The sequence below is a fragment of the Oxyura jamaicensis genome, chromosome 27 (genome assembly GCF_011077185.1).
Source record: "Oxyura jamaicensis isolate SHBP4307 breed ruddy duck chromosome 27, BPBGC_Ojam_1.0, whole genome shotgun sequence".
In the NCBI taxonomy this organism is placed as follows: domain Eukaryota; kingdom Metazoa; phylum Chordata; class Aves; order Anseriformes; family Anatidae; genus Oxyura; species Oxyura jamaicensis.
In genome coordinates this window covers 3,931,433-3,953,454 of record NC_048919.1, presented here as the reverse complement: position 1 = coordinate 3,953,454, position 22,022 = coordinate 3,931,433, and the positions used below count along the sequence as shown (strand labels likewise).

Sequence of the window (22,022 nt, the reverse complement as noted above, 5' to 3'; positions counted from 1 at the left end):
CGGGGAAGGGTTTTGGCAGCCAGGCCTTGACCCCAAGCACGGGAACGGGCGCCCACGCTGCCCCTGCAACGGCAGCGCTGCAGGGAGCAGCGGCAGGCGCGGTCCCTCGGGACGTGGTGGCAGCCGGTCCTCAGGAGGGGAGAGCGGAGCAGACCCGCCTGCGTTGCCACGGGGCTGGCTCGGCTTCGCCCTCGCTCTGCGAATCCCCAGGATTTGCTCGGTTCTCCCCTCCCGCACGCGGGGCGCGTCGCCGATCCTCTGCCCCGCAGCGCGGAGGCTTGCTGCCCGCTCGGCGCGGGGAGCCGGGGTCCGGTGGGCTGGGCAGGCTGCTCGGCACGAAGCTTTCTTGACACCAGGGCTTTGCTCGCAGAGGGCACTTGGGGTTTCCAGGTGTACGGCCGTTATTATCTTGGTTTTAGCACTCTCCAGCTGGGCTGGGTCCCCGTCACTCAGAGCTCGTCTTCAGGGGCGGTGGCTGGAAGGCTCTCACGCAGCCTGTGTCAGGAATGGTCTCCGAGGGTGATTTGACGCGTGTAAGATAAAAACAGTCCCGTGTTCCTAGTGTTCCTGTGTGCTAAAACTAAAATATAAAATACAACCTCGTCCTAGCAGGCAGGGGATTGGCGTCGGCTCTGCGGGGTAGTAAAGAGGCATGGTGTACGCTTCCCCCGGGGCACCGGGGCGGAGAGATCTCAAAACGTGACTGGTTCCGTGTTCAGCCGTCCGTCCGCAAGCCTTCCGCGCTGCCGCGGGTCCTACTCACTGTCACTCTTGTCCACCAGTACCGCGTCGGACTCCTCCGTGATCTCCAGCAGCGTGTGCATCTCGGGGCTCTCCCCACGCATCAGATCCGAGTTTTCTCCCTCCTCTCCGCCCACCTCCACCAGCTCCGTGGCTTTGACTTCCACCTCGCCCTCTCTTATCTTCTTGACGTGGAAAGTGAAGGGTGGCACTTTGTAGACGGCCGTCTTGGACCTGGCGTAGATGGTGTGGTCGGGGGTGAAAGACTTCCTCAGCTTGTCCCGAGAGGTCTTCATCTTCTCTCTCCTCTCGTTGGTCACGATCTTGGTGCCCAGTTTGTTCATCCTCTTCTCCAGGTTGTGGCGGGTCTTCTCCAAGTTGTGGCGGGTCTTCTCCAGGTTTTCCTTGGTCTTTAGCTTAGTCTTCTCCATCTTCTCCTTTGAGAAGGCCTTCTTAAAGTCATCCACTCTCTTCATGCCGCTCCTTTTGATGCGCTCTGCCCTTGACTCTTCGATAATCTCCTCGATCTCCACCTCCTCATCTGAGGAGAGCTGGATGTGATCCTCCTCCGCGTGGTCCTCACCAGCCGGCGCCTCCTCACCCTCGCCTTCCTTCTCTTGCTTTTCACCCTCCTTCAGGGACTTGCTGATGCTCAGCTTCGATGGGAGCTTCACTTCATCCTGCAAGACACAGAGCGGAGCCAGTGAGACACGTACCCGGCCTCGCCAGCCCCCGGCCGCGCTCCGTGGTGCTGCCGAGCACAGCGACGACTCACGGCCGAACAAACCCAGGCAGCCTCCGACCCGGGCTCGTCCCCTCCGTCACCTGATAAATACACTCAAGAGGATCAGCTCTGTCCCACCGCGTCTCACGGCCCTGCTCCCACACACCGCTCTGCGCACGCGGGGCTGCTTCCGAACCCACCGCTCACCCCGGCCGGGCGAGAAGAGGCAGGCGAGGGCTGGGACTGGAGACTTTTCCCTTCCTCCTCTGCCCCTGCCACAGCCCCGTCCCCTCCGGCTTCATCCTCGTCCCAGAGCCTCCCCCCCAGGTCCGACAGGCTCCGGCTGCCTCCCGGATCCTGCAGCCGAGCCCGTCCCTGCACGCAGAGGCTGCTCTGCCCACGTCCCACGCCGCAGGACAGGGGCACGGGGAGGACGAGGCAGCAGGACAAGCCGCCGAGAAGCCGTAATCCTGTGAGCAGCAGGGCGAAGGCAGAGCCTCCCGGGAGCTTCCCGCTGCACGCCATCCCTCTCGCCCTGCAAGAAGCGAGCAGCAGCCTGCCCGGGGAGCGGCGGCAGAGGCTTTGGGATGTCCCAGGCGTCCTGGCCGCTCGCCCCGAAAGCTGCACAAACCTGCAGGAGGGGCAGGGCAGAGCCGCCCTGCAAGGCGCACGCTGCCGCTCCTGCGGCTCTGGGGCTGCGTCTTCCTCCCCTCTCAGCCCCAGGGCTCCCGCAGCAAAGGAGGGAAGGAGCTGGGAGGGCAGCAGGAGCCTGGGAGGAACAGCCAGGCGTTATTTGTAGCCCTGCGGCTCGTGGCGAGGCGCGCTGGAGCACAGCACGCCTCCACTGGGCACCTGAGAAGCACCCAGCAACGGCGCTCGTGCGTGGGAGCAGAGACCAGGAGCTGGAGCCATCGAAGCAGCGGGAAGCTGTCACGGAAAGCTCCCAAACCCAGGTCTCCTGCCTCATTCCTGCCCTTTCCAGCCCCCGGTCTCTCGGCCGGGACCCCTCCGGGGTAGAGGACGTGAGCTTTGTCTGCCCGGTGGGCGCGCAGGCTCCAGCCGCACCCAGCCCGGAGCAGGGGCTGGCCCCCGGCAGCGCTCGCTTTCCCAACAGCCCTGGACCGGAGCGTTGTTTTTGCAGAGATGTGCCCGCAGCACGGCTGGAAAGCTCACACCGCGAGCCAAAAATCAGCTGCCTCAGCGGGCACTCGCCTCTCTGATCCCCGCCCTGGCACTGCCTGCCCATGGCAGGTCCCCGCTCCTGCTCTTACACAAGCTGCTGAAGCATCCTCAGCCCCTCGGCCACGTCGTGTCCCCCCGCGCCTTCCCCTCCCCGTCAGCCCCAACCCTTTCCACGGCTCGTCTTCTCCTCCCAGTTCTCCCCAGTGCCCATCCCAGTGCAGCGCTGGGCTGCAGGTGGCAGCAGAAACCAGCCCCGGGCACCCTGGGCACCCTGCCCAGCCTGGCCTCGACCCCCGGGGCTGCGCTCAGCCTTTCCCAAGGCCTGCAGGGAGCCAGATGTGGGGCTGGGCCATCTCCCGGGGCTGGGCCATCTCCCGGGGCTGGGCCATCTCCCAGGGCTGGGCCATCTCCCAGGGCTGGGCCATCTCCTGGGGCTGGGCCATCTCCCGGGGCTGGGCCATCTCCCGGGACGGAGCGTGCAGCCCTGTTTTTTCCCATTTCTCCGCCAGGGAGGTCGGTCAGGGCTTTGTCTGCGCCTGTATCCAAAGGAGGCAGAGGCAACGGGTCCTGAGGCACAGCGGGGTGACGCTGTCTCCGCTGGGGACAGGAGGCAAATTCATTCAGCTTCTCCGCTCCCCTGGGTCAGCCAAGTTTGTGATCCCCGTGGCAGAGGACAAGCGTGTGCACAGGAGAGGCGCTCGGGCCAGGAGAGGGGCACAGGTCCGGGGCGGGATTGGTTTTCATCCGAGCAGCACATAGCGTGCGGCCCTGCCGCGAGGAATCACCTCTGTGTTCCCAGCGCGGGCTGGAAATAGCCCCTCACTGTCCAAAGCCTCGCAGCCGCGGGGCTGCAGCCCGCGGCCCAGAAGTTTAATTGCCCGAGTTTGTTTTAACCTAGGGAGCTGCGGAGCTGTGAGCCAAGCACTGCCAGAAAGCCAGCGGGAAGGAGGCACGGCCTCCCTCACCCCCAGCGTGCACGGAGCAGGGGCTGCGGGGCTGAGATCGGGGGAAAACTCTGCAGGGTTGAGGTCTGGAGAAGACGACGGGGGAAGCAGGACACCCGGGTGCCGCTCCCAGCCCCGGTGGGGACAGGACTTGATGGGAACAAGGACCGGGGGCCCAGCACAACACCGGCTGTGGCCACCGCACCGACCCGGCCGCAAGCCAACGAGCCACGCAGAAGGCAGGAGCCAGGACACGCCGGTCAGCACAGCGTCAGAACAGCCTCTGGGGACGGGTCCTGCGGAGCCACGCTGCCCCCAGACCCGTTTCTTCGGCGCTGCCTCTGCGCCAGCTTGGCGGGCCCGCGGCGGCTGGGGACGTCCCGACCCCTCGTGGGGTGCCAGAAGGGACGGCGTGTTCGCACGGCACGCGAATGGAATGCGAACGTCAGATGTTTTCGGTCGTTTTCTCATTCTTCCCCGAGAACAGCACTGTTCCTCGGGCAAGCGGACCTAGACATGAGAGGGGATCTGAGGACAAGCGTGTGCACGGTGACAAATCAGTGCCACGGAGCACCCGGCTCGGCGAAGGCGCGCGGGGTCGCAGTGCCCGTGGGCAGCGTGCAACGTCTGGGGTCTCGTTGCTGGGTTTTATTTGAGCAGAAAGCTGCCATGGGCGAGGCTCTTCACCCCCCCGAACCTCAGCTCAGGTCTCCGATGCTTTCTGGAGGTTAAGGCGAGGCAGCCAACACGTGCTTTGTCCATTTGGCCGCTTCAGGAGAGAACAATGCCCGTGCTCTCAAGAGAGCCAGGTCAGGCCGGAGTAAATCCCCACCGCCGGGAAGCAGGGACCACGTCCTCCACAACAACACCTGCTGGAGCAATCCCCGAGACTCGCACGGACCCTGGCCCCAGGGAGCCAAGAACATCAGGAACTCCAGCACTTCCTTCCCTCCGCGTCAACACAATGAGCCAGAACAAAGGCATCCCCTGCTCCCCCTGGCACGACTGTCACTGGAAACGGGCCATATCCTGCGCGCTGCGATACCTATCGGCCCCTTGTTAACTCCAGAGCGCGTGGGTCCAAAGAGAAACACCCGCACCCCCCCCCCCCACGTCTGCCACGTAAGATAACCGCCTTCCCTGGTGTTAGAACCGTCCCATTTTTGTCTTCTCGCTGAATTCTTCCGGTGCAGCTCAACGGGTTGCAGCGGCAGCCGTCACGTCCCTCCCGACGTCCACAGCCAGCTGCTCCCCTCGCGGGCGTGAAGACGCGGCCCTGGCAGTTCCCGCTGGGCAGCCTCGCTCCGTTTGGGGTGAAGGTGCCGCTCTCGGCGGCCCGTCCCGTGGCACTCTGAGAAGAGCAGCTGCCTGGCTGTTTGACCCCAATTCCCCCAAACCGTACCCGTTTCCAGGCCCAGAGGCGCTGCGGACTCGGACTCCGCACCTCGGCGCCCTCCTGCTCGTTGCCCAAGTCTCCGCACAGCTCTCTCCGTAAGGAGGCCCCCACGTCCCCACCCCAACCCCGGGCCGTTTCCTAGAGCTCACCTCCAGCTGTGCTCGGGGAATTCTCCCGTTTCCTTTCCAGCAGGGCCTGAAAACGAAGCCGGGTTGGCCAGGGGGCACCGTGCCCGCTGCAGGGCCTCCCCGCCAGCTCGAGGGCTCGGGACAGCACCTCTCATTTTTATGATGCCTGGTACGATTCCTACATTTCTTCCCGTTTCTCTTCTTCTGCCTGACCGCTTCCCCTCGCGGCAGATAACCAGCTGGAGGACAGCTGCCGGATTTTCAGCGGCGTTTCCTTTGGGGTCGCTTTCCCGACTTCACATCCAGCCGCTCCACGTAGTGCCAGCGGCGAGGGACCACGGGGATCCGCAGGAACGATCAGGAACCATCCCGGGTCGGCGGGTGGCCGCCGCGCAAATCCCCGCTCAGGGCAAGGCACCGTGCTGCCTGCCCTTTGCCGCGCTCGGGACCCGTCCGGATGAGCCCCGTTTTTCACGGCAGGCGTTCCAACCGCTCTGTTTTTTACGGGGAAAACGCTGCCCCTTGAAGCGGGCGAGTCCAAAGCCCTGGGTCTTGGCACCCCTGCGTGTTGGGGTGTTCGAAGGCTCCCCCCCCCCAACCCTCCACCGGCGGACGCAAACCAACCCTGTTCTCTAAGGCAGCCTGAGCCCAGCTGGCACAGAGCCAGCGGGTATAAACGAGATTTCGCAGCAGATTTTGATCCCGAGACAACAAAAATCTTCTGGCTCTGTGCACGCAGCACAGATATGCCCTGCGCCCGTGCGTGTGCCGAACCGAGCTACGAGCTCCTTCCAACCCGACGTGCTCCCCGGAAAGGTTCAGCCCCGGCTCCGCTTTGACCGTTCCGCTTTACTTTCACCCCTTTAGAGCCTGCCACCCCAAAGCCCCTTTGGTGATCTGACACGTGCAGCTGCACCGTCCCTCCGGCACGGAGCTCCCCGGGGGAAGCAGCGCGCTTCGGGACGCTCCCTGCCCGCCCGTGGGACCGGGGGTGCCCGGGAGGGGCTCGGGCACCGTCCCCAGCTGGCTGCAGGCTGGCAGGGGGCTGAAGCGCTCCGTGTTGGTTCTGCTTGGAGCAATTCAACGCTGTTGGCTCTCCGCTTTGCTGCGCGAAGCGGGCTTTTTTATCCGACTTTGTTTTGGAGCCCGAGTTCCCTGGCAGTGAGTCACCCGCCGGGACGTTCGGGCCCTGCGCATTCCGCCCGGTTGCCACAACACGAGTAAACACTTCCCTTGTCCCAACGAGACACAAAGCCAGGCCCAGCGTTCCCAGCCCCTCGGAGCTCCTGGAGGGTCGCAGAATCGCCAAGAGAGCTGGGGAACGCTCCCAGAGCTCGTGAAGGGCCCCTGGACTGCTGTCGAATAGAGGCTCGTTTTATCAGCGAGTTAAAAACAACAACAACAACAACAAAAAAAAGAGTCCCAGCACTCCCAGCCGGTCCGATCCCCGGTTCGGGGGTTTAATGGAAGGACTGAGGCATTTTTCACACGCTCATGCTAATCACATCTGCAATTCATTTCGTTCAGCTATTTTTACACAACTGCAAGAGCACGCGGGGTTGGGGTTGGTTGACATGCAGCTGTAACGTGCAGAACACGACCGGCTCGCATCCCCCCCCCCCGTCCTCCTGTGACCAAAAAGGGCCGATCCTGGCTGGCGGGGGCTGAGCCTGAGCTTACTGCACCCCCTGCGCCCTTCCCCTGCCCACCCAGGGCAGGGCAGACAAGCTGCGGCCCGGGGGAGGCCGAGGGAGGAATTACAAGCAGCTGGGCAGGAGGCAGCCGTCCAGGTCAGGCCGAGCCCTGCCAGAGAAGCAAAAGTTCTGCGCTCCCACAGCCGCCCGACCTGCTTCGCTCCTCTGAGGATGCTTTGCTGGGCTGACCTTCCAGCGGTGTCAAGGGAAGGAGGATTCAGTTCTTCCTGCCTAACAGCAACGTGCCCGATAGCCACCTAGGAGAGCTCGGGGATTTACGGGTGCCCTGCATGGCAAAGAGGAAGGCCGTGCTTTCTGTTTTCGGCACCTTGCTGGAAAAGGCTTTTCCTTCGGAGATAATTGCGTTCAGACTGGTATTGTATCGCTAACGATAACCAGGAGGGGTTTGTTTGCTCATCCTTTGAAACATCTTGTCGCTCTCCTTGAAAAGTTTTCGCTGGCAGCTTCTGCCAGCTGCCCAGATTCCTGCGCTGAGTTCACCTTGGCCTGGCTCTCCTTCTGGTCCTTTCCCCCGGAACGCAGTGGCCACACAACGCAGCCCTCCGACCGGACGGCGTTTCGTACACCAGGGAGCGATCGCCCCCAGTGCAGGCACCCGGGGACTGAGATATTCCCTCCGGCAGCCGCACCATGAAAAGAAGCACAGCAGGGCACTGCGTCGTGACCAGCACCCTACGGCTTGAGAGAAGTGCTAGGAAAATACCTGTCCAAGTCCCTGCCCTCTCCAGGTGCCTGCCAAGTGTAGTCCCTAGGGGACAGAGCCCGGCACTGGACAGAGACGGATGCTGCACTGCTCGCGTGGGACTGAGCTGTACATCATGCAGCTTGTGCTGTTAAAAACGACTCCAAACCATCTCACAAACACCTTTAGAAACCTTCCGGCAAGCCTGAGGAGGTCGGTATTGTCAAGTCTGGCTTGTAGAGGGAGGAACCGAGGCTCAGGAAATGGGAAGGGTTTGCCCAGCCACAGCACGACGAACAGGGCCAAGCGCACCTGGCTGCCAGCCCTTAGCGCGAGCCGTACGGCATCGCCGCCCTCCCTGGTGGCAGAGGGAGGGTGAGACACGTCCTGTAGTGCCTGAGAGAAAACGACAGCTCCTCAGCTCCCCTCCTAACACTGGCAGCAGCATGCAGCGAACAGCGAGCGGATTAGTCAGCAAGCAGAGGCACTTCTGGCAGCTGCAAGGATCAGCCTTGCAGGTCTAAAGGCTTGCAGCAGCCTCAGATAGGCGGGGAAGGCAAAGGCGCTGGAGTTAGCAGCTTTCCGAGGTTCAGAAGAGGTTCAAAACAATCTTCTGGGGTTCTCCTCCGAGGCCCTAAGACTGCTGCCTCCTCTCACGTCTTCTGCTGGGTTGGGGCACGGCACTTTGGGCAGCGCGGGCGGAGGGAAGCGTTGCTGGAGAGGGCTCAGAGGGCAGTCCCTGGCGCAGGCTCACAGGGCACACTGTGCATCTTCGCGGGCTGAGGTGAGGAAAACGGCATTTCAATGGCCGGTGGAAAGGAACCACAGTGGAAAAAACTTACCGTCTCCCCGCTGGCCGCTCCGGTTAGGAATATTGCCAACAAACATAACCCCCGTTAGTGTCAGCACAGGCAGAAAGACACGGCGGGGATTTAGCAAAGGGAGAAGGCAGGCGGCAAAACGGGACAGAAAAGACAGCAAAGATTTATGAGAAGGAAGAGTACCTTCCTCTACCTCACAGCAAGCCCTAGGAAATGCAGAATCCCTGCTGTGATTTCATGCACGTTTATGTTAAACGCTGCCTTAGGGGCAGACTCTGCTCTCTTTTCACACTGCTGCTCAGCGTGGTTTGAGCTAAGTTATGCTGGAGATACATCCACGTCGTTCGGGTGTAGCTGACAGCAGAGTTTGTTTCGACGTGTGAGATGATGAAAAGACAGAGATTGTAAAAGTCTGTGTTTGTTAACTCGATCACACGAGCTGCAGAGATGGAAAAAGCCGCGTGCGATTCCAGAACTCCGTCCACTCGGCTCTGTCAGAGCGCTGACAATGCCCCGAACCAGCTGGACAATGCCCAGCAGCTCAGCCAGCTCCGCTCAGCGACGCGGCAAATACGCTCCCCGCCACATCAGGACCTCTGGCGTTTGCTAAACACGCCCTGAGGACAGCGGGTGGCTACTCAGCAGCCCCAGGAGCAGCTGCCATGGAAAATTAACCCCTCCAAATGCAATAAGCTTGGCTTTGACTCTTACGTTCCAAAAAATCAGATGGATTTTATCTCCGATAGCGTCAAAAGAGGTCCAGGAAAAGAGAAGCTTTGAATCCTTTGCAAGAAGACAACGGAGCCCTGCAGTGAGAAGTTAGCAGAACGATGCTGCTGAGACAAAGGAAAAGCTCTAAAATATAAAGGGAAAAAGCAAAACAGGTTGAGATTAGATAAATGTTAAAGGGATAAGCTAGTTCCTTCCCAAGCAGCATCTCCCTGACTAGCAGAAGCCGTTCTACCCTCTGTAATTCTGTGCATTGTGCAATCTTTCTGGCACCTTTGTTGAGCGAGCATCTCTAGTTCCTCTGTGTCCTCGAAGTTATCTCTTAAAAGGCCGTTATCTCCTTCATTAGCTGGGAATGAGCAGCTTGGTACAGGCGCTGGAGCGAGGTCAGACTTGATGGTGGAGAGCCAGGGAGGAACGGCGCGGGGAGCCCTGGCTGCGAAGGAGGCCGTGCTTGGAAAAAACGCTTTGGCCTAGCAGTGAGTCAGAAGAAAGGCAGGTCTGTAGGAAGCAGCCAGATAAATACACTGCAGAGAGAAAAGGCTTTTTTCTCCCTGTCAGAAGAAAAACGCTTTGGTTCTGTTATCAGCCTGTTTGCACAAGTGGCTCCCCCCGGATAAACCTGTCCCAGCTGATTAGTAACTCCAGAGCTATTTCTGAAGAGCAAAACCAATAACGATGGGGCTCGCGTTACAGATGATAGGCAGATGGATCGGTGCTGATACTGACATCTGCATCCTCACGTAGCAGGTACAGACTAAACATCCTGAGACTTTTTATTCTAAATATTTGATTTTCCCTAACTGACACGGAGCATCTTCGTCTCTGGTCTTTGTCTTATCTCGCAGCTGGACAGCGCTGGGCAGGATTCCTCAGATACTTGATAACTTGCAGAAAATCTTCCAGAAGGAAGAGGACAACGTTATCCTAAACAGGAACAGGAAGGCTAAGCACGTTGCCTCAAAGCCTAGGAGGCAGTGCCATGCTTTATGCTGGTCACAGATGCATCAGGGTGGAAACTGCATCCACCCCTACTCGCTACTTGGATACAAACAGCATTTTACGCTTCTGGCCAGTGCAGCAGAGCAAGCAGCAGCTTCCACGAGGACGCAGGAAAAAAAACCAATGAGCTCTTTGGAAAAACGGCTCCGTTGGAGCTTAGCTTCTGGCTCCTCGCCCCCGCAGAGCCCTGCGGAAAGGAGCGTGCCCTGCCTGGAGCTGGGCTGGAGCGACCGCGCTCTGCCTCACCCGCGAGCAGCTCGGTGCCTGTTTGTGAGTAATGGCAGGGGGAAACCTGCCAACTAGCGCGTCGCGCTTACTCAGAAGCATTGAGAACAACTAAAATGGGAGAAATGGAGATAAGATGCAGGAACGCCGCTTCTTCCGTGATGTTCGCCTCCCTTCCAGCGTTCTGCGGGGCCTGTTACGCCGAGCAGCCTCCACCATCTGGTGGGACTCCTTTCCAGGGAGGGGCGCAGGCCGAGCACAGTCCGGCTTCTTGAATCTTTCGGCTTCTAATCCCAGACCTGCAAACTGGGTTACGTGTGGCCTCGATGGGTGAATCTGTGTCTGCTAAGCGCTCTAATCGAGCTTAGGAACGGGAAAATGAACCGCGATCTCACTGGAAACTGGAGCACGCCAGCCACCTTGCCCGGTGAGCACTGCGGGCAAATCCTGCTCTCGGTTATTCTGCTGCGTGCAGCGGCCCTGCTGGCACCACAGACACGATGACAAATGCTCACATCCATTGCTGGTAGGCACAAGAGACGCCTGCGAGAGGAACATGTGATCAGAAGGAATATTACCTGTGGTTTTATTTTTATGAGCCGCTAAAAATCTAATCTAACCCTATCTCAACTGGCCGAGAAGCCTCTGGCCCTTTGCTCTGAGACCATTTCTTGCCGCACGGCTCAGAATGTGACTGTAGTGCTGAAAGGGTTTCAGCAAAACAAACAGCCCTGGCACTAGCTGCTTATAAATAATACCTGAGTGATGAAATATTAATGAGGATGATGCCGAGCTGCAACAGAGAAACCCGTGATCCAGAGCTGCCTTTCGGTAGGAAGACTGACAATTTGCACTGAGGGAAACCCTGGAAATGAGAGCCATTAAAGATCCTGAAATCCGTCAGAGGCGCAGTCTCCTCTGAACTATTATCCTGAGATTCTTTTAATTCAGCAACATGCAGAGAATACGAAGGGATCGTTGCCCATCAGGATGTCAACACGGTGCCCTTACAATGGGGGGAGAACACACAGCTGGATTCGGGGCTGCAGCAAGATTTCCCCCCTTCCCCTGGGCTGGCATTTTTTCACCTCTCCTTTTGCTCCTTCCGTGGCCGAAAGTAGAACAAAAGTGAAGATACAACAGCTTTCTGGGCCGATACTCGCACAACAAAGACGCCTGAGGTTGGGCAGACTCCACCGAACCCAAGCTCCGTGAGGCACGCGGGCTGTTATCTGGCATGGCACATCACCCCGGTTATCACAAGCTCTCTGCTGTCCTTCGACTCATACGGTTTTCACTTCAGAACAATTCATTTGAAACAAAACCGTAGCTGGGGGCAGCCAAAACGCTGCTGAGGACGGGGAGAAAGGCGACAGCCCCGGGGAAGTTGGGTGCGGCTGCTGCAGAGGCAGGAGCTGCCCGTGCTCCCTGTGCAGCCGGCGGCTCTTCTCCCGGAGCCCCACGCTCTGCTTCGGGGATCGCGGCCCCCAAAATGAGCGCGCTCAGATCTGGCTTCCGAATCCACCGGAGCAAGGCGTGGGTTTGAAATTCATCCCTCCTCCCTGGGATCCTACTGCTGCCGTCCGTATAAGGCCCAGTGGAGGCACAAAAGCCAAGCTGCGCTATTTATACCTCCCCGTGCAGCCCTACCTACCCCACTCATTGTACCACCGGCGGTCGCTTTCGGCCCTGCTGCGGTAACCACCCCGCCCTTCGCCGGGAAACTCCGCTCCTTGCGGGGCTCTGAGCAGCTGCTGGGTTCAAACCAAGAGCAGAGAAGCCCTGCAGGAGCTTCCGACCCTGCGAAACCGTCAGGGATTTCTATTTCGTATAAATGAAGCCGTACATCAGGAGCCAGACTTTCCCTAGAGCTCAGCTCCCACATAAGCCTCAAAGTAAAGGACCGGCACATTTCAGAAACTCAACACCCAGTCCGTGTGCCGAGCGCTGCAAGCAGTCAGATGTCTGGCTGTAAGAAAAGCAGGCCCTTGACATTTACGGGAATGGGTTGAATTGTTAAAAAAAAAAAAAGCATTTGGAGGAAAAAAATCCCATGCTTACATAACTGCTGACACGTGCTGCTCGGCCGATGAATGAGGCTCATGGCCTGCTCTGAGCGCACAGCTTTGCGCATCAGACTCCCTTTATCTCACCATGAACTGTAGGAACCAGCCCGGTTTCTTCTGTCTAAACCCAGGACATTTGGGATGAAGTCACTTTGTTTTGTTTTCAGCCACTCTAACCGGATTTGATGCTTTGGCGTCCTCATTTCTCTGCAAGGCGGGAGCCTGGGACGGAAGGCACGAAAGGAGTACCGGGGAGCTCTGTACGTGCTGCTACCAAACCCACGCAGTCATCCGACAGCAAACGTTTCAGGAAGGAAAGTCCTGTTTCTGATAAGAACGCTGAACTTCTGCTCCCCAGGAGCGCTGTCACCTTTTTTCGGTAGGCTCATTTTCAAAACCAAAAGATGTGGCAACTCGGAGGAGTTTTGTTTTGCCAATTTCATTCTCAAGGATCTAATTGCCCGAGTTAAGCCCGTAGGAAACCTCTTACCTCGGCAGAGGTCAGAGCGGCCCCCGACAAAACCAGGTCAGAGGGTATTTGAGAATACGAGCGAGGGGAGTGTGCCTCCACCCGTCACCGCGGGTGATGTCCATGAACGTTCTGTTTAATGCCTTGCATTAAACATTCTGCTTAAGGCCTTCGCAGGCCCTCACGGACGTCATGTTCAATACCGGACCTTTTCCCCCAAAGCCTGAAACTAACACAGACGCGCTTTAGGCTCATCTCCACAGCTCAAGCCGAACACAATTTGATTTTCACTTCTTCCTAAGCTAAGCTACCAAATCTAACACTTGCATGCAGTTCGACCTCTTCTCTCAAGGTGCCAAAAGGCCTTATTTGCACTCCTGGAATAGTCCCTTCCGTAGCTGCTGGAGACAGCCTTCATCGCTGAGAGATGAACCCAAAATCTATAACCTGGGAAGAGCAGATTTGTCTGTAACACCTTTGATTTCTCCAATCCTTAGAATCGTGCAACGTTAAATTTGTTTAGAGCACGGTGGCTGTTCTACTCAGCTGCCTTGCTTGAAAATAGCCACCGCTGTCTTTAGGTACTATTTGGTGTCTCGAGTTTGTCTCGTTGTCCAAAAAAGACCAATAAATCTTTGCATTTTTATCCACAGCAACTGAAAAGGCAATTACGCGGGGCAGTTAATCACCGCTTTCCACAAGCAGCTTTTTCTGGGTTAGAAAGCAGCAATAACGTCGCTCCCCGTGACAGAACCAATTAAATTACCAGGGGACGCCACAGCCTAAGCTGTGATGGGTGGCTGGATCTTAAGAAGCGAAACACCGAATTAGACAGCAGTTATTTTGTAATTTGGCAGCTCGGTTTTGTGATAGACACAGTTAAGAAAAAACTGCAATTTCCCCCCAGGGTGGAGCCCGCTGCAAAGTGTTGCTTTTATAACACTGTCAATACGCTGCGAGAATTTCATGATTAAGACTGAAACACGGGAGGATGTTGGTAAACGGGTCATCTGCAGAGAATCAGTGAGGCTTCTCGCAACCAACAGCATCGCTTGGTATCAGTAAAGCTGCACAACGTCTGAAATTTCTGAAGAATGGCATCTCCAGAATCACAGAACGATGCAAGCTCTAAAAACAGTGTTGTCCCAGGAAAAAACGAGGTAGGATAAAACTCCCCAGAGCCTAAAACAAAACTTCCCAAATCCCCCCAGATGTTTAACTTGCACAGAACAGGTTTCCACCAGTAAGAGAGACTCTCGTGGTGATCTTTTTATGAAGTTCAATCTCCAGATTAATGCAGCTATTAAAAAAAAAAAAAACAACAGTTTTCTATATAAAAGAGTTTTCTATATGAGAAATAAAACAGTTTTCTATATGAGAAGTAATCATTGCAGCTCTGTAGACCGACGTAGGTTAGGAATGTTTTCTGCTGACCCAAATTCCACGTTTCTGTTGTATGCAGAGAGCAGTGGTTACACTGCAGAGGACTGCAAAAATACACCACGATCGCTGAGGGGATGCCCTGTGGTCCTAATCCTGCAATCAAAATTCTCCTGGCGTGGGTCTGCCTTTGTCACAGCACCGCAGCACAAGAGCACTCCAGCTAACAGTACTTGTTACGCAGTCACATCGCTATTCGTATCGCCTAGTTCTTTCTAGTACTCACAAACCCACCGTGGGTTTCATTCTAAAATCCCTGATGCAGTTCCCTCCCACCTGATTCGCTCAGAACTTGTTCTGGCCTCACTGCATCAGTGTCAGTTTTGCCCCTGGTTTCCCTTAGAAGCTGTTTTATTTTCTATATATATATTTTTTTTTAATTCAAAGAAAAAAATTACATTTATGAGCAACACGAAAACGAAGGGCTCACAAAATGACAATCTGCCAATATTTAGGATGCTTCCAAAGGACCTAGGAGCTTGCCAGCTTCCTACCTATTTCCATAACCACAAGGAATGTTTTGTTTAAACAATCCCCTTCACTCTCCTCATTCTGTAACGTTTGTGGCTTCTGCAGGACATTTAGAGTTCCGTCGTATTTTTCCACCGTCCGCCTTCCCCCAAAAAAGCCTTTTTAAAGCCCTTGCAATAAATGCAGCTAGAAAACTGGTTAGGTTGCCCGCAGGACCTGAACGTGCTCGCGTGTTTCAGCCTTTCAGGCACGATAAAACTACAAACGCTTAAGCTCTGATTCAGTGAGTTACACAGGCCCCACGCTCGTTAGATTCCTGAGCCTACTACGATCAGCTCTCCCTTCAAACACCGTAGTGAGAAGCGTTTTCCATTTTTTCTGGTTTTCTTCCTGGGATCAGCACTAGACGCTTCTGTTTGTCCCTGTCACCAGCCCTGAGGCTTCCAGCTGAACCTTTAACTCTTTCACTCACTTTTCCTTCGTGGCCCAATGTGAGAATTTGCTCTGGCAAGGAAGACTAACTGCAAACAGAAAGAGAAACGTATTCCTCCTTCTCCTCGTTTCACATTAAAGGAAAAACCCAGCCCTTAACGCGGGGGATGAAGATGAAGCAAACCGAAGCTGTTACTGTAATTAGACAACACGGGGACTCCAGACGTGCAGGTTACAGGAACGAGAACGTGGAAACAGCTCAAACACAATGGCAAAGGCAGACCCAAGGACTAATGAGCTCATGCGATTGTTCTGTGTTTTCTCTAATGGCTCTGTCCTAGCCAGTGAGATTAACCCCGGTACTGGGGTTACTGCGTCTGCTTGTTATAAAATGCACGTCCCAAATCTGAAATATCATCGCTCTCCACGTAGCGCTACACACGTTGCCCCTCAGCAGAAAAAAAACGTTGGCGGACAGATTGACCACAGACCCTCCCAGAACCCAGTGCACTCCTGGTTTGTTTGGTGGTGGTTTTTTTTTTCAGTTAAGCAGTAAATCGGGTTATTTTGCTACTTCCAGTCCTTTGCAAGAAGTGCTTAGGGCCGTTCTCGCTCTTTCTGTTAAAATTCCCGTTAAATGCAGCAGCTCTGTCTTAGGACACACAAACGGCACTGAAACATGAATGAGAGCTAGCTCAGACCCACCTCCGTTTGGAACAGCAGCCACTCAGGGGAAACGGGGCGAGCAGGGGACCGTGCAGCGTGTCAGAGCCATGGGGCATGAAAACACCCACCGACAGCACGTAAAGAAGTCGCGGAATAGCTCCTTACCTGGTAGATCATGACTTTGAAATTCCTGCGTTTCAAGAGCTCCGCTTCGTTGGCCTCCAGCTTCTTTATCTGCCCAGCTTGCTTCTCCAGGTTCTGCCGAACCGTCTTCACGTTGACGCTCACCTTGCGGACTTTTTCCAGCATCTTGTTCACGGTGTTACTGGTGGTGGTGTGCGCCTTCGTCAGCTTGGTTAGCTCGCCTTGGATGCTGGTCACCGCGCTGTCCATCTCTTGCTGTCTCTCCTCCAGCTGGGTTTGGGTCAGCTGGATCTGATCCACTGCCCCGATGATCTTGTCCAGAAGGGTCAGCACCATCACGCCGTTGATCTGGTCGGATTTGATGGGTTCTTCGGGCGTTTGCTCCTCGGAGGCCTCGGAAGCAGTTGGCGGTTCGATAATCTGCAAAGTAGTATCCTCCATGATCGCTCGGGAGGCCCGGCTAGCGCAGCCCGGGGACGCTGTCACTGCAGGGAGAGAGAGGAGGGAAAACTAAACCCGAGCCTCAGCTAAACTCTGTGCTGGGAGACACGCCAGAAATGGAGAGCACAGTGTGCGGAGGTCTGTGCTGAAATTCAAATGGCACAGCTCCGCAAAGCTGTCCGGTGAAACTGCCCTGCAAAATTTTCCAGGCTTGCAGGTCATTGGCTGACTCCACCTCGGCTATATAAAAGGAGCCCGCTGCCAAGTGCCTGCTGACCCACCCTTTCTGAAATGATTAAAATAGTTGGAGGGGAGGCGATGGCTTTGCATGCAAACACAGGCACGGCTCAGCAAGGAACGCAGAGCTCTGGAGCTCAAAAACCTCTTCTTTACAATAAGTCTAGAGGCACGATAAGCAGTGAGAGGAAAAACAAAACAAAACAAAACAAAAACCTTGAGCAAACGGCTCGGGAAGCTGCTGAAAAGAAAGAACCACCCCAGCTGTATGCATTAAAGGAAGGCTGGGCTAAACAACCGCACGCGCTCAAGTTCAGCCGGAGAATTCAGACCTTTTGCCAACAGCTGGCATTTTTTCCAGGATTTTGAGAGCCTGATTTTCAACACTCTGGGAAAAAAAAAAAACCAAACCTGTAATTGGGATCGAGTAGTTACGGCACGTAACTCCTGGCTCCTACACACGCGCGCTCCGGTGCGTGTGAAGCTAACAGCAGGAGTGCCCCCGGTGCAGGCAGAGCGCACCACAACTCCGTACAGATTTAAGGCAGAAGGAGGAAGAAAAATTCGCTCCTGAAGCGAAGCAGCTGGCCGCTCCCGCCTCGAAGCAGCTGTCCCAGCTCTGCAACCCTCAGTCCTCGACAAATCTAGTCACCAGCCCTAAAGGCAGGGCACGCTTCAGCGCACGCCAGACAAAAATTTACCTGTAAGGGCTCAGATACATCGCGCTGCACGGGGTTAATTGGTTAAACAAACAATCCAACAACACCAAAAACATTTGATTTCATAAATTAATAGAGCGCAGAACGCGTTGGAAAACAAAGGGAAGGAATAACCCTTCTTTTGCTGACTTTTAACCTCGGAGCTAGCACGAGGCACGTTCTAGGCTCTGGCATGGCCGAAGTTTACAGCTGGCGGGACCAGCACGGCCTGGGGACAACGGGGCAAGGAGACACTCGGGAGGAGCTCCCGGTGTCCACGACCCACTAAGACCAAGAGTGGGAACACGAAGAAGGAAACCTCACGTCCTCATGTCTCGGGAGCCACCCCGGATGGGGTCTCTTTGCTACTCCTGCGTTGGCTCAGCCAAAGGAACGTGGCCACCCACGGACGAGCCGAGCTGCTGCCCACGGCAGCAGAAACCCTCCCAGGCTCCGAGGGATCTCTGAAAGGCTGTGGGCTCACCGGCAAGGCTGCAGTTTCCCCCTTGCCTGGATTAACACATCCTGCCTTGGGTCGGGGTCCAGCCCGCCCTGGCCTTTTTCCTCAGGCTGGCAAATAAAACAAACGCCCGACCATTTTTGTCCTTCCCAGGCTCGCCACCTCCCCCAGAGCAGCGCTGGAAGAAGCCCTTAATTCCCAGCGTACAGGCTGGGGAACCCACCACGCACAAGCAGATGCACAGGGACATTGTTTCACGAGGAATGCTCGCTGCACTCAGCACTTTGCGTGCCCCCGTGCTCTCTGCCGTGTGACAGCTTGCTTTTCAAGGCCGTTGTGCCCACACCACGCCACCGATCTAGGCTGGGTTTTCGTAAGCTGTGCTGTGCAGCCTCCACCATGGCGTTATGTCATGTATTAAAAATAGCTTGCTTGTCTACACCCTGTTTTTTCCTGGAGGGGCCTTTGGCCCCCCCCCCCCCCCCGAGTGTTTACTTCCAGCGTTTGGTGCTGATGAGTCAGTTCCATGTAGAAAAAACACCCCCCTGCCCCCCACCAGAGCGCGTTATTTCTCACCGGGGATCCCTCTTCAGAGTGGATTCCCACAGCTGGCTGCTGGGAAGTTCCACGGGCAGGCCGGGATGTGAGCGCCGCGCCGCTCCCTTCCCAGCTCTGCCCCAGGTGACCTCGGCGCTATTGCTCCGGGAATAAAACCACCAGCACCAGGCCGAGCGCTTCAATCTAGGTGGAGAAATATAAATCGTCAGAGCAGGAGCTTGGTTTCAGTCTGGATGCTCGGTAGAACCCCCCAAGATCCCCAGTTCTGTGCTCCCCGAGCACGCAGCAGTCACACCCCGCGCTAACACGGGCTGAGTAATTTTCTATCTCAAGCCTCATTTCATTTCTGCCATTTTCTGCAGCGGAGACATAACCGGGAAGAGCCAACAGGTGGCAAACTGCAGCCTTCCCCTCGGAGCCTTCCCGCTGCTTCGAGCGCAAAGGGCAAGGGAGAAGCGTCTCGGTCTCTTGCAGCACGGACGCTGCCTTGGTGCTCTCGTTGCACAGATGCAGCTTGGGCCTTGGGTCTTCCACGCCAAGGCTGTGCCGCGGATATTCAGACATCCCAGAAATATCTCCCAGCAATCCCACGGCACCCCCGTGGCCTCTTTACGTAGGCAGCGCTAAGAAAAACTAAAGTCAGGTTCCAAGAAAAGCCGCCTGATGTACGCAGGGCAACGAAGGAAAGCAGAACGCAGCATCTGCCTCCACACCAGCCCGTGGAAGTTCCTGCGACCGGAGGAAAGCGCTCAGCTCGCTGACTTTGTAAATAGCAAGACCCAGCTGCCCGGGGCCTGCAGGAACAAGAAACATCCCCAGCTTGCAGCGGACACGCTCCGTGTTAAACACTCACCAGCAGCTGCCACAATTCGTGTCTTTGCCTTAAGTGCAGAGGAAATGGCTGGGCAGAGAGGAAAACTCAACCTCTCCGTCCTCCAAGGAGGAAAACGTGCATGGAAGCGGAATGGATTTTAACTTCAGGCAAACCCGCCTGGGATTCCTGGCTTCCTTCCCGATGAGCCAGGCTTCCAGTAACCGCCTGCTGCAGGAAAGCCCTGACAGGCCGCGAGGTTGCTTGTGTTTCACCGGGTTTCTGTGTCACGGAGCTGGAACCCGCGGGTTAGCGTCCAGGCTACCGGAGGGAATTCCCTACCCACCAGGATGTGCTGCTTCAGCACTTGGATCTGCCTCAGACGAGCTCTGGGTTTTGCTGTTTTGCTCTTTTTTTTTTTTCTTTTTGACCCCGTAATTCCACCGCCCCCAACTAAACAACGCCTGCTCCAGGGCAGCCCAACTGGCTGCAGGGGGCTGGTTACAGGGTGGGGGGGCTCGGAGAGGGGGGAATCTGGGGGGAGCGCCTCAAGGGGTCTCTGAGGGAGGGAGGCTCTGGGGGAGGAGGGGGAATTTGGGGGTGGGAGGCTGTGAGGGGGGGGGGCTTAGGGAAGGCTCTGAGGGAGGGAAGCTCTGGGGATGGGGCCCCTGGGGGGGTTCTGGGGGGGGGGGGGTCTGAAAGACCAGGAACTGGAGGGGGGAGGGGGCACAGAGACGGGGTCTTCTGGGGGAGGGGAGATCTCAGAAGGGGGGCTTTTGTGGAGAGGGGGCCCTAAGGGAGGGAGGGAGGGGGCCCTAAGGGAGGGTTCGGGGGGCTCCGAGGAGGGGGGCTTTGAGGGGGGGCCTGAGGAGGGGCTCAGTCCCGAGCCTCCCCCCCGCCCCCGGCCGTGCCTTCACCCCTCGAGGCCGCTCAGCCGCACCCTCACAGCTCGCCCACGTGCCCCGCGACGTCACCGCTTACGTCACGCCCCCCCCCCCCCATTGCGTCAGGAGCAGGGCGGTGAGGGGCGGTGCTGCCTGCGCCTGGCCCCTCCTTCCCTTCCGGCCCCGTGTCGTCACTTCCGCTGCGGCAGCCGCGCCGTGCGTCGTTGCTAGGAGACGTGCGTGGTGACGTCAGGGGCGGGCGCCGCGGTCGATCAGCTGGTGGCGGAGCTGCGGGCCGCGGCGGCGGCAGGTACCGGGGCCTACCGGGGCCTACCGGGGCCTACCGGGGCCTACCGGGGCCTACCGGGGCCTACCGGGGCCTACCGGGGCCTACCGGGGCCGGAGCTCGCCCCCCGCAGCCGCCACCGGCGCTGTGAGGGGCCGGCTGCGGCCTGTCAGCCCCCCCACCCCCGCCTCCCTTCTCCCCGTTTGTCCCCTCAGGGACCCCGGCGGCGCCATGGGGGAGCTGTTCCGCAGCGAGGAGATGACCCTGGCGCAGCTCTTCCTGCAGTCCGAGGCCGCCTACTGCTGTGTCAGCGAGCTGGGCGAGCTGGGGAAGGTCCAGTTCCGCGACGTGAGTAGCTGCCTGCCGCCGGAAAGCCGCCCGGAGCCACGGAAGGGGCGGCCCCGGCACCCCCCGGCCCGGTGCAGCCCTTGAAAAGCCCCCCCCCCCGCCCCCCGAGTGCCCGTTGGCTTCCCCTTGGCGCTGCTCCCCCTGGGGGCACCTTCGTGCTTGGGTGTCGCTGAGGGAAAGTGTCTCTCTCTTGGCAGCTGAACCCGGACGTGAACGTGTTCCAACGTAAATTTGTTAATGAAGTCAGGAGGTGCGAAGAAATGGACCGCAAGCTGAGTACGTTTGTCACTGGGTTTTGGTGTGCCCGTAACCCTGGGGCTTGTACAGGAAGAAGTGAACGCAGGTTAAAGCTGCAGCACTGTCTTAAAAGGCAAAGTGCAGAGCAGAGGAGTGAAGGCTGCCTTCCTTCTGCTTATCAGCCCGTCAGACTGCTTCCAAGGATTCATTTCCTTGTTGAAAGATAACTCTAACCAAATTAGACCGTGTTGGAATAGGAGGTGAAAGGGTACGTGGCTACTAACCAGCCTAGGTGGGGGTTAGCGTGGTGATAATTTGTCGTTGAAATATCTTTGCAGTTGACATTAACAGTGCTATCTCTCCAGGGTTCGTTGAGAAGGAGATTAAAAAGGCAAATATTCCTATCATGGACACTGGTGAAAACCCAGAGGTGCCTTTTCCACGTGACATGATTGACTTGGAGGTAATAACGCGTCTTAAGACTCAAGCCGTGTTTGACAATAGGTGACGTTAGCTCCATTGATAGATACAGAGTGAATTTCATGGTAGAAACGTCCCCAGTGGTCACTTGAAATGCTAGCTGTGTGGGTTCACATCAGTTTGATTTTGATTCATGAGCACTGTTCTGCTGGCACGTTTGTCCAAATAGGATTAGAAGCGAAAGCTTGTGGTTTGGCTCACTCGAACAGGTGAAGTTCCTCCAAAATTGTTGGGCTTGCATGATTTGCCTTGGGTCTGCGTTGAAGTTGTTAAGGGTTTCTAATGATTTGAAGGTCAGTAAGTCCTGTCTAAAATGAAGAGTGGCTGAGTATGAAGTGTTTCAAGTTGCCTGAAGAGAATGTTCATAGATAGCGTCTTCATTCGTATGTGAACTGCATGTAAATGATTTTAATGGGCTTAACAGCACGTGTTTATGTAATTGCTTTGTCATCTTTTTCTCCATCTTGCAGGCAAACTTTGAGAAAATTGAAAACGAGCTTAAAGAAATCAACACAAACCAGGAGGCTCTGAAGAGAAACTTCTTGGAGCTGACAGAGTTAAAATTTATACTGCGTAAAACTCAGCAATTTTTTGATGAGGTCAGA

At 56.7% G+C, this 22,022-nt stretch overlaps 2 protein-coding genes across 9 annotated transcripts in view; one reads left to right on the top strand and one right to left on the bottom strand.

Annotated features, from left to right (window-relative positions):
- Nucleotides 1-465: 465 nt before the first annotated feature.
- On the bottom strand, nucleotides 466-16,641 carry CAVIN1 (caveolae associated protein 1). The gene is made up of 2 exons (XM_035347935.1): nucleotides 15,999-16,641; nucleotides 466-1,421 (listed from the first exon to the last, which is right to left on the bottom strand). Exons 1-2 carry the CDS (start codon nucleotides 16,416-16,418, stop codon nucleotides 756-758), a joined length of 1,086 nt encoding a protein of 361 aa, XP_035203826.1. The 5' UTR covers nucleotides 16,419-16,641; the 3' UTR covers nucleotides 466-755.
- Nucleotides 16,642-20,228: 3,587 nt separating this feature from the next.
- The window catches only part of ATP6V0A1 (ATPase H+ transporting V0 subunit a1), a 30,133-nt gene continuing 28,339 nt past the window's right edge, over nucleotides 20,229-22,022 (top strand). For 7 of the 8 annotated variants that reach the window (XM_035347463.1, XM_035347462.1, XM_035347459.1 and 4 more), the window contains exons 1-5: nucleotides 20,229-20,376; nucleotides 20,565-20,700; nucleotides 20,898-20,976; nucleotides 21,303-21,400; nucleotides 21,888-22,016. In XM_035347463.1, coding sequence (XP_035203354.1) covers nucleotides 20,584-20,700; nucleotides 20,898-20,976; nucleotides 21,303-21,400; nucleotides 21,888-22,016 — 423 coding nt within the window. In that variant the 5' untranslated portion in view covers nucleotides 20,229-20,376; nucleotides 20,565-20,583. The remainder of the gene's footprint in view (nucleotides 20,377-20,564; nucleotides 20,701-20,897; nucleotides 20,977-21,302; nucleotides 21,401-21,887; nucleotides 22,017-22,022) is intronic. The other variant, XM_035347457.1, reaches the window with a different exon arrangement.